Consider the following 12258-nt stretch of genomic DNA (forward strand, 5'->3'; position numbering starts at 1 on the left):
ATGGACTTTATGTGGTGCATACTTGTGGATTGTGTTGTGCATGCGTGGTTCTTTTAATTTTCAGGTGGTTTGAGTGAAAGGTGTTTTGTCTTGCTCACGTCGAAGACAAGATTAGTAGCGTCAGGTGTGAGGAAAGACAATTAACTCGAGTTAAATTGGCATTGGACGTGGTTTGAAATTTGAATAGTATCAGATATGAGATGGGAGAATTAACACTATATGAATTGGCTAAAATAATATTATTTAAAATAATTATTTTAATTTATATAGAGAAAATTATATATATATATATATATATTCTTATAATTTAAAAGTTTCTAACAAAATTTTAAAATTTTAATTATATTATCAGTAATTAAATATCATTTTTTTAAATTATAACGATATATTTAAAAATCAAATAATATAATAGAAATGCTCAAATACATTCTTATAATTCATTTATATTTAAAAATAAATTTCTAAAAGAAAAATTAACGAAATTTTAATAACCACTAATAAGTAAGGGAAAGAAAAATAATTTTTTTAATTATATTTATCCTTGAAAGAAAATAAATTTATTTTAAAAAATGAATAACACGAAGGAAATAAATAGTATTTTAATCAAATTTATTATACAAATATTTTTACTTTTCAAAAAATAAAATTGTATAACTTGAAATTTAATCAAGTTGAATTAAACAAAAGTATTTTTTGATTGAATTAGTTTGATTCGATTCAGATTGTAGAAAATAAATTAATAACATAAATCTAAACTAATCGGATAGTACAAAATAAATTAAAAAATTTAAACATAACTAAATAAATTAGTTAATTCAAATTTGATCCAAACAAAACGAACTGGTAAACAATCTTACCTACTCAACTATTTCCTGGTGTATAAGTGAATCTCCTAGGAATAGTTGTCTACCAAGCAATGAAAGTAGCATCAAATCCGGACCTATCCTCACTATAACGGTAAAATTATTAGTGTTTTTTATTTTTTAAATTTAATTAAGGATATATTCCAAAAATAAATTATTAGGACATTTGTATTAAAAAAAGAAGAGTTGAATATTGAAATTAAGAATTTTTTTCGTATTTTCCGCTGAAAAATTTATCTTTTACTATAAATTCATATATTTATTAACAATTATGTTTAACGATTTAAAATTTTCCTATGAAACAATTTAAAATTGAATGTATTAAAATATAATATAGTCAACTTTAAATCAAAGGAATTCCATGTCTGCGTTGGTTTGTCCTGCAAACTATGTTTAGGGTGGAAGAATTGAATCAACTGATCAGTACGAGGTGTAAAGTAAACTGTTTCTGTCAAGTTTTGTTAATTTTGAAAACCAATAGTTTAGGGTTAATACAAAAAAGAAACAATTAAGGGATGGGTAAAATTAATTTTAAGCAAAATGATTTTTTATTTTTTCATCCATAAATTACAGAAAGCAATTTTTGTGAAAGAATCATTTAAAATGAATCTTATAAAAAAGAGATGGTGAAATTAATATCCGTCACAGGTATTTGATAACGATAAGGATGAAAAGAAGCAAGTTGTAAAGAAAGCAAGTTGTAATACAGACAGTAAAGAAGAGGATCGTTAAAGCTGTGAAGCAGCTTAATTCCCCATGTGCATTAAATGTTCCACTCAGATTTTGTGTTTCTGTTTTGTCTTATACGTGTTGAGGACTAGGTAAAGTGAACCTAGTTGAACATTGAAGTTCCTTCCCTTTGGAAAAGTCATCGCACACTGTTTCTCTCTCCTCAAACGGAGGCTATACTTTTTGCGTGTTTTGACTTCCCCTCAATTTTCACACGCACTCGCCTATATATACCAACACCACCCCTCTCTCCTCTCTCAACTCCAATCTTTTCACAAGACCACTACCTCTTCAACTTCGATCTTTACCTGTCTATTAACCTTAATTTCTTCAAGATCGACATGGACAATGAGATTGATGTTCCTTCATTCTTCGTCTGCCCCATTTCATTAGAAATTATGAAGGATCCGGTTACTGTCTCCACCGGCATCACTTACGACCGTGAAAGCATCGAAACCTGGTTGTTCTCAAAGAAAAACACCACATGCCCCGTCACCAAACAACCCTTGTTGGATTACACCGATCTCACCCCTAACCACACTCTTCGGAGACTCATTCAAGCCTGGTGTACCATGAACGCTTCTCACGGCATCGAAAGGATCCCAACTCCTAAGCCTCCGGTAAACAAAACCCAGATTTCCAAGCTTCTCAAAGACGCTTCTCATTCCCCTCTCATATGCCTCCGAAGGCTTAAATCCATCGCTTCAGGAAGCGAAACTAACAAAAGATGTATGGAAGCTTCTGGGGCCGTTGAGTTCCTTGCATCGATTGTAATGAACAACAACGTTGACTCTTCCAATCTACCACAGGCGGATCCAAGATATGGATCTGGATTCGATTTGAGAACCAGTGCAAGCGATGAAGCGTTGGGCCTGCTTCATAATCTTGGTTTATCTGAACAAGGCTTGAAGACTCTCTTAAGCTTAAAAAACGGAGAGTTCATTGAGTCTTTAACTAGGGTTATGCAGAAGGGGTTCTTTGAATCACGCGCTTACGCAGTTTTCTTGTTGAGATCGATGGCCGAAGTGGCGGATCCAGTGCAACTGTTGCATCTAAGGCAAGAACTGTTCGTGGAGCTAGTGCAAGTTTTGAAGGATCAGATTTCACTCAAGACATCAAAAGCGACCCTTCAAACCCTGATCCAATTCTCTCCTTGGGGGAGGAACAGGATCAAAGCTGTGGAAGCAGGAACGGTTCCTGTTTTGGTTGAACTTCTTCTCGATTGCAAGGAGAGAAAGCCTTGTGAGATGATGCTGGTGCTGTTGGAGACTTTGTGCCAGTGTGCTGAAGGAAGAGCAGAACTATTGAGCCATGGAGCGGGACTTGCCATTGTGTCCAAAAAGATTCTGAGAGTTTCTACGTTGGCGAATGATAGGGCCGTTAGGATTCTTTTCTTTGTTTCCAAATTCTCTGCGACTCCACACGTTCTTCAGGAAATGCTGAAACTGGGTGTGGTGGCGAAACTGTGCTTGGTGCTTCAGGTGGACAGTGGAAACAAGGCCAAGGAAAAGGCACGAGAGATACTCAAGTTGCATGCTCGCGCGTGGAAGAATTCTCCATGCATACCAAACAATTTGCTTGGTTCATACCCGGGTTATGTGTGAAACCAGAATTTTGAGACAGTCCCTTTATGTACAGAATTATTTGGAAAGGATAATTAGGTCTAAGTCATAAATATGGGCAGCAACAATTGATTGCTCACAAATGGTGTAGATTTAGGGTTTGATGTGTATTTCCTGACAAGTTGGTGCACTGTGTAATGGATTTTTGGTTTTGGTAATAAGCTGACACAAAAGGTTAATTGATCATACGGGTTTTCTTCCAGATTTTTTAGTTCATTTCTCTTCTTTTTTGTTTCTTCCCTTTACATTCAATTGCTTGAAATGCTCCAAGAAAATTACTGTAACACATAGCATGGCGAGGCCTAATCTCGATTGAGATAAATTACACACCAGCTCTTTCAAGTAATTTACTTCCATTTAAGCAACTGATTCAAATTTGAAGAACTTATTTACTTAACCTTTTCGAAACAATTTTTTTTCTTTAATATTGATTATATTAAAATTTTATTCCATTATAATATTAAAAGTTAATGTTGTTGGAGTATGAAATAGTAATTGCCCACAAAACTAACGTGGGGAAAATGGGCATATTGAATAAAGCAAAATAAGAACTTTTAATAGTCGCATAATTCACTGTTCAGATTTTGATTGTGGAGGCGTATGAAATGAAAATATTATTTTATTACAAAAGTAGAAAGGAGTTAATATTTATGAATCTCGTATACATGGTCAAAGTTAAATAGTATTACTTAAAGAATCACATGGCTTTATGTTTTGATTTTAATATTACACACACAAATAAAGTAAATCTTACCAGGTACCATGCATTATTATGGAGGATTAATTATTCTAGATAGATTATCAACTTGAGTTAACACGTGTAAAAAACATATCTCGCGCGAAGGGGTATGTTTTGTGTGCTAGGTTTCTTTTACGAAGATAATCGTCACTTCTTTCTCGTGCATATGGTGACAAACAGGATTTGGAATACATTTATGCTTCTTTCTCCAATTGGATATTTTTGGGTCTTGTCTGATGATATTTCTGCTCATTATAGTTTAGCTCTACTTGAATTATGCAGAGTAATATTGTGTTTCATTTTATTTTATTTTTAAAATTTCAATGAGACTTAATTAGACTTGATAAATGTTAGGTTGTGGAGATGGTTCAAGGCCAATATAGCTACTGTTCATGATCATGGTTCCTTTTATTATTAGTGTATTTGACCCTGCAACTTGATTATTTTGATCCATTAATTTGATTTAGTCTTGTAAGAATTTAATTTGTATATGAATTAGAATATGACTTATAGTTAATTCTTATTTGGATGATTAAAATTGATTTTATTTATCAATGAGTAGTTGGTTTACGTGGTATATATATGTTAGGTTCTCTTATAGATGGGAAGCAAAACATAGAAAAAGTTATACTTTATTGTAAATATTTTCAATTCAAGTAAGTAAAAGATACTTATGCGATCAAAGAAAGCACTTTTATTTGAATTTCATATTATTCGTCTATACATGATTGTATATCAGCAACAGTTGTTTTTTCCCTTTAACACCCAATAGACTTGATCGCCTATATAAAAGTGAATTATTATATATGTGTATACCAACCTTATTCTGAGTACTAGTAGATCAAGAGCCGCATTTCCCCCGTTTTTATGTGAAAGAGTCGTGGTTAGGAATGGTGACTAGGTTGTTTGTCATACGCACTTCAGACTACTTCAGCAAGAAAGTTCGCGAAGATTGTTATATTTTGAAACTTTTGTCATGTGTCTTGCAGGGAGTCGTTCGTTTTTTTTTTTTTTTTTTTTTTTTTTTTTTTTTTTTTTGAATAAAAAGATTCATTTTCTTCAACAAAATTAATCGTGATATATATGTACTTCTAGAAATAGAGCTCTCTAGGAGCGTACTTGTGAATGTGATGTTCAAACTCATATATAGACCAGTCTAGAAATATAGTAAGAAACTTCTTCATCTGTATATATTTATCCCCCAAAAAATAAAAACAGATATATAAAAATGAATCCATACAACGTCCGAAAAATAATGGCATGAAAGAACAGCCCGATGAACCAGGAAGCCGCGGGGAGAGATGGATTAATGACAAATAATTCTTCCATACCAATAATGATTACAAATTATAAGTCAAATATCACTTTATACTAATATTAATATGTGTATATTAGCTAATTGCACATGGTGTTGCCAACCCTTAATCCCTCAATGATCTATGCGGTCTATGACCATTTTACGGTATGAACAATTCCCAAATATCATATGATATATGTTGATCATTGTCTCCTAACAATACCATATATATATAAATTAGATCAGTAATGTAAATATTAATTAATTTTTGATAAATAAGTACTTGGGGATTTATAAATTTGTGTATAAACTACACATTTGTTATATATCATGATGGCAAGTTTCTAAGATTGCCAGCTTAATATTTTCTAGGATCATGTGTCGCACATATAATTTTATGACGGTGGTTGCTCGATCTCTTTATTAATTTAAAGTAGTAGTTTCAGTTTGTCCAAACTTTCAAACTTTGAATGCCTCTCTCTCCAAAAAAAAAATAAAATACAGGGTGGTGGGCTAGGTGGGCAGCTCGCTATAAAACACTATGTGGTTCATGAATTTATACTATTTAATTTAATTTAATTTTAAGTGTCAGACTGTGTTCATTGGAGGTCAATATAGCCGTGAAGGTGATTTGAATATGATTTTCTGACCGAATTAAGTTATGAGCTCGTGTTGGGCATTGATCAGTGACCAGGTGCAAGTTGGGTTTGGTCCAATAGTTGATTTAGATGTCAGCGTTGTTGGGAACCCGCAATAAATAATTTTAATTAGTACCCTTCTGCTGACCCTTATAAGTGTCAAAGACTTTCTGCATCAACACAAAATTATACTAGTGGTATTTTAAATTTCTAATCAATCTTCAAACTAACCTACCTTCGCTGGAGTCGTCGATCCGAAACTAGTGACGTTTCTAAGGCCCATGTAGAGGGCATGGTTGATTAATTGGAGTTTACTTAAACGGTTGGATATCGACGTCTGTTAGAGTTTTGAATTTTAACAATATACCGTATAATATCTGTTAAAAGAAGTCACCTTAATATCAACATAATTAAACTATTCGATTAAAAAACAAAATAAATTTCGCACAACAATCAAATGCAATATATTAAATCATGCAATTTGACATTAGTTATTATGTGTTATTATAATGGTAGATGATGTAGTATAAGATTATTCTAATTTAATTTAAATAGAAGTTTTGAGTTTAAATTTTAAATATGGAACTGCATTAACTATTAATTTTTTTTTATTGTTCATGATAATTTTATTTAACTCGAACAAGATTATTTGTAATATATGTGAGCTTTATAAAAATAAAATAAAAATACAAGGGTTAGACCATCATTATTTTCTTTTTTAATAGACAAAAGTGAATATTATTAATTGTAATTGAGCTTCAACACTAACTACGTACCAATGGTAGTATGTGAGTATTGGAAACTTCTTAATATCAAAGTTCAATTCTTGTAACATTGTAAGTTTTTGTTAATTATTATTTTTAGTAATTATTATGTGTTGTGTTATTCTGAAGTTTGGTGTGATGAGACTTTAGGAGTTAAGAAACTTTTGAGAAATCTTTAGATATTTTAAAAGGTTTCTTTAGGTAGAGGTCCAGTTTGACTTTGAGGGAGGAAGTATATAAGGTTTCTTTTTAAAATTAATTTTTATAAGTTCAGTTCTTAAGAAGATAAACTAGAGAGAGAAACTTTAGAGTTTTGATCCTTCTTCTACTTTCTAGATTTCCCGAGCGTGTATGATCATAGTTGATTGATTGATGAGTTGGTGATTCAAGGCTTGTGAAGCTAAAAATTTGTGTTGGTGTGGAGTCTCGAAGCTTGACTTTCATTTTTTCTTATTCTTCCTCAGTTCTCTTTGAATTTAAGGTAATGAAAACTATAATTGATTTGTGGTTGATTTGTTTAAGTTGTATGTTTGTAATGGTTGCTAATCGGTTGCAATGGATGTAGTTGTATTGTTAAATTGCATGATTTGAAGTTGATTATGGAACTTTCACTAGTACAAAAATGACTTTTAAAATTGGGGTTTTAAAATCGGTCATCTGGTAGCCGATTTTAAAAGTGATGCGGTGGCAATTTTGTAAATAATGGCATTACTTTTAAAATCGGCTACGTTATGACCGATTTTAAAAGTCTCTGACGCTACTTTTAAAATCGGCTCTTGAACAACCGATTTTAAAAGTGAGACTTTTAAAATCGGCTCATGAACAGCCGATTTTAAAAGTCTACTTTTAAAATCGGCTACTCAATAGCCGATTTTAAAAGTAGACTTTTAAAATCGGCTATTGAGTAGCCGATTTTAAAAGTATCACTTTTAAAATCGGTTATTAAACAGCCGATTTTAAAAGTAGTATCAGAGAATTAGTTACACTGTCTCTGCTCCTAGTGCTCCATTCTCTACTATTTTGCTTCACTATCATAAATTCTTCCTCTTTACTCTTTGGGACTCTCATCTAAAGTGTGGAGCTTCTCATTTTCTGGGACGAATACAACATTGAGGTAACATTTTCGTTTCATGCGTCTTATTTCATTGGTTTTGGGCGAACTTTGAGTCTGGAACGGCCCTGGAGAACGGCCCGTTCTGCAGAACGGGCCGTTCTGGGGCCGTTCCAGAGCCGTTCCCAGACACTATTTTAGGCATTTTTCTAAATTGGACCCCTTGTATGTATGTGTTATATATTTGTATTTTATTAATAATTTGTGATATAATTAATGTCTACCTAGTAATTTAGTGTTTAGAAAAATTAGGTGGTTTATTTGATTTTTATAAATTAGTATGATGTTATATTTATGCACATATTGAGTGAACCTTAGTTTCCCTTTTGAAATTTAATACAAATGATTAAAATAGTGAGATTAACGTTCATGGTCTATGTTTTTTTTTTTTTATGAAGAACAGAAGTTATGGATAAAAGTTGGTTATTGAATCGAAGTTGGATACATGCATCACGTATAAGTGATGAGTATGAGACTGGAGTAGAATATTTTATTGAATATTTAATACGAAATGCTAATGATGATATGAATGGAAGGTTTTTTTGTCCTTGTGTTAATTGTTGTAATGCGACTCGCCTAGAGCTTGATATTATAAGAGAACATCTTTTGTGTGATGGATTTCTTAAAAATTATACACGTTGGATATGGCATGGTGAAAATGTTGACATTCAAAGTGAATCAGTCGAAACTCAAACTCAAACATTTATACAAGAGATAGATATGGATGATCGGTTAGAGGAGATGCTTCGTGGTGTTGGTCCAGAATCATTCAAGCGTGCACATATGTATGAAACTAAGTGCAACGATTTGGAGAAGCCGTTGTATCAAAACTGTACAAATTTCACAAGACTTTCAGCGATATTAAGATTGTTCAATTTGAAGGCAAGAAATGGATGGAGTGATAAAAGTTTCACAGAATTGTTAGAGCTACTGAAAGAAATGCTTCCAGAGGGTAACATATTGCCTAATCGTAACTACGAGGCAAAAAAGGTGTTGTGTCCTATGGGTTTGGAGTATAAGAAGATACATGCGTGCCCAAATGATTGTATGTTATATCATGGTGAGTTTGAAGGGTCGCATCAATGTCCAAGATGTGGGTTGTCACGATATAAAAAGAAACAAGATGATTCTGATTATGAAGTGAGCACTAAGGGTCCTCCAGCGAAGGTTTTTTGGTATTTGCCAATTGTTCCGAGATTAAACGTTTGTTTGCTAATGCGGATGACGCAAAGCTAATGAGAAGGCATGAAGATGAAAGGAAGTGTGATGGAAGTCTTAGGCATCCAGCAGATTGTTTGCAATGGAAAAAAATTGATTCTATGTTTCCAAATTTTAGCAAGGAGCCAAGAAATGTGAGGCTTGGACTAGCTACGGATGGAATGAATCCGTTTGGTAACTTAAGTACAAAGTAAGTTATTTTAGTAATGATATTTTTTCTAAGGTATTTTATTTTGAATTACCATTACTACTAAAATTGGTTTTTATATTCTTTTTGTAGTCTCATAAGCAAAAAGGAAACTATAAGTGCGAATACTATGTAATGAAGACAATGCATACTATTGTTGATGCACAAATAGTATCTGGGTGGACTGAAGTACGTTTTAAAATTTTAAAATTTTTTATTTTAAGTTTGCATTTTATCATGTTTTAGAGTTACTTCTAATTGTTCTAAATTTTCTTAACAGATATTTATAGATCGATCACCATTGTCGCTAGAAGATATAAACACCATTAGGGAGTAATGGGCTACATTTTTCATTGAAACATTGGCTAGCTACGAGTTATGATTATAGTTTTACTCATTTTGTAGTTTAGGATGTACATAATTTGTAAGTTACTTTGATTACATATATGGTTGACATTTACCTACTCTTGTTATTTGTATGTAATTTGGTATATTAAAAATGTATGAATTGTCTGGTATTTTATTAATTTGCAAGTTTTGTTCAGGGATACTCCTAAAATAAGTCAAATATTTTAAAAAAAATTAACAACTTTTAAAATCGGTCATACCATCGGTCATGGTATGACCGATTTTAAAAGTGCCAGTTTTCAAAATCGGCTCTTTTAAAATCGATCACAGAACCGATTTTAAAAGTCAAAAACGACCGATTTTAAAAGTGTTTTTTCCACTAGTGTTTGGTGTTCTTGTTTTTTCAAGAGAAAATTTGGTGAAATTGGTGGATCTTCTATTGCATGTGTTGTTTATTGATTGAAATGAGCAGTGGATGATGCATATGTATATTGTGTTATATTGCATGTTGGTATTTTTTGATTTTTAGGTGGTTTGAGTCAAATTTGTGGGTCTGAAAGTGCAGAACTTGCATCAAGTGCGCCTTCATGGCACGAGCGTTGTTTTAATCAATGGTTCTCTGTCATGCTTAGATCGAGCATAGGATTGGTGGCATTGAACGCGAGGAAAAATAATTATCTCGAATTGAAATAATGTTGGGTGTGGTTTGAATGGTGTCAGACATAAGATTATAAAATTGACTCTGCTTAGATTGGTGTCAAACGGGAGAAGAGAGACTCATTGCTACATGAAATGGGGTCAAGCATGGGACTTTGCCATGCTAGGCTTGAGGACCCAAGGGTCACTACTTCATCCATGCTAAGTGTGGGTTGAATGGCATCGGGTGTGGGTGAAATAGAGGCTTCCTTGCTTCAATGGCGTTGGGCGTAGGGTGGATAGCATTGGGCGCGTGAGTTTCCTTATAAAAATTTGTTGTTTAATTATTTTATTAATTGGTGAACATGGATAGGTTAGATGAATCTATTGCATGTTATATATTAATAGGTGATATTTGTTCTATGTATATTGATATAGAATGATATATATAAATGGTTGTATGATTGGATAATTGAGGTGCTTTTATATGTATAAGTTGATTAATATTGTTAGATTTATATTCATTGACCTAGGATAATGCATATAGATGAATATTGTTGAAGTGTGATGCTGAAAATGCTTTAGACCTTTAGGCATGATTTGTTGACCTATTAAGGTATTGATATCGAGTGTTATAAACATTTAGACATGTTGTGTTGATACGCTATTGAGGTGTTAATTCCTTAAAAGATATTTAGATAAATTAATACATCAACAATAGAAATAATAAAATAATAAAAAAACAACTTTTTTTTATAATTAAAATAGGTGTTTGATTTATTTATTTTTTAAAAAAGAGCAACAATAGCCCATTAACTTCTTTAAAAATTTATTTGTAATTTATGCATCTACTAGTTTTGACTTAAAAAAACTCATTCAATTATATTTTTATTTATTTTTCTTTAAAAGTGTTTCTAAAAAAAACTATTCAAACTATACTAACCATATGTAGCTAGTTTAGTGCTAACACAACTTATAAATGAAAAAAATTAATTAAAATGATAAATTAATGCAAAATATTTTCAATTGAAATAATTAAATGATTTTCTAGGTGTTTAATTTAATTAAGTAACTAATGTATTTATTATTTTGTGTAAATAAGATAATTATATATAGGCTTAAATATGTTCAAACTATCTCTAATTTGGCTGGTTTTCAGATTACTACTTATTATATTTTTTTAATTACTTGACTATTTTTTTTTTCACTTTAGTACATGACGTTAGTTCTCCTCCTTTAAGTGATGACGTGACTGACAAACTGCCACGCTGTTACCCAACAGTGTCTGCCACATCATTTAAATGACTGCCACGTAGACATTTAATTAGATGACGTGGCAGACACTATTGGGTGATGGCGTGACAGTCCGCCTGTCATGTCATCACTTGATAGGGGGACTAACGTGAGATACTAAATTGAAAAAAAATAATAATCAGGTATTTAAAACAAAAAATAATAAATTAATAGGTAGTAACATGAAAACCAACCTAATTGGAGGTAGTAATCTGAAGATCGACCTAATTGAAAGTAGTTTGAACATATTTAAGCCGCACTTGAATTTTTTTTTAACAGTATCTTAATTCATGGGACAATATAAAACATTTGTTGCTTTTGCTTCTAATTATAAGTGCTTCATGTCTTCTTCGTCTTATTAATCTTCACTTTTCTCCACTTCTTCATTGCCCACTATCTTTGTTGGAATTTTTGGTTCATTTTTTATGACAAACCAAAGTTTGAAGCCGACGGATTGTATGAATATTCGCATACGCTCCTTTTACTCAGTGTAATTTATGTCATCGAAATATGGAAGCCTCAAAATAGGTTATCCTTCAGCGATGATTTTCAGAGTACTACCTCCAATTAGGTTGATTTTCAAATTACTACTTCCAATTAGGTCAGTTTTCAGATTATTACCTATTAATTTATTATTTTTTGTTTTAAATACTTGATTTTTTTTTAATTTAATACTTGACGTTGGTCCTCTTCTGTTAACTGATGATGTGGCAAGCAGATTACCACGTCATCACCCAATAGTATCTGCCATGTCATCTAAATGTCAATGTGACAATCCTTGATTTAGATGACGTGGCAGACACTGTTGGGTGA

The 12258-nt window shown here is 32.1% G+C and overlaps 1 protein-coding gene across 1 annotated transcript; it reads left to right on the top strand.

The window, feature by feature from the left end:
* The first annotated feature begins 1836 nt into the window (after window positions 1–1836).
* Window positions 1837–3416, top strand: LOC109807135 (E3 ubiquitin-protein ligase PUB22). Its single transcript, XM_020369661.3, has one exon. It carries the CDS (start codon window positions 1934–1936, stop codon window positions 3194–3196), a length of 1263 nt encoding a protein of 420 aa, XP_020225250.1. The 5' UTR covers window positions 1837–1933; the 3' UTR covers window positions 3197–3416.
* The last annotated feature ends 8842 nt before the right edge of the window (window positions 3417–12258 follow it).

This window comes from Cajanus cajan, chromosome 6 (assembly GCF_000230855.2).
Source record: "Cajanus cajan strain Asha chromosome 6, NIPB_CcT2T_4, whole genome shotgun sequence".
Lineage (NCBI taxonomy): Eukaryota > Viridiplantae > Streptophyta > Magnoliopsida > Fabales > Fabaceae > Cajanus > Cajanus cajan.

Coding starts and splice junctions, on each gene's coding strand:
- LOC109807135 (XM_020369661.3), top strand. CDS start 1,934: ATGGACAATGAGATTGATGTTCCTTCATTCTTCGTCTGCCCCATTTCA.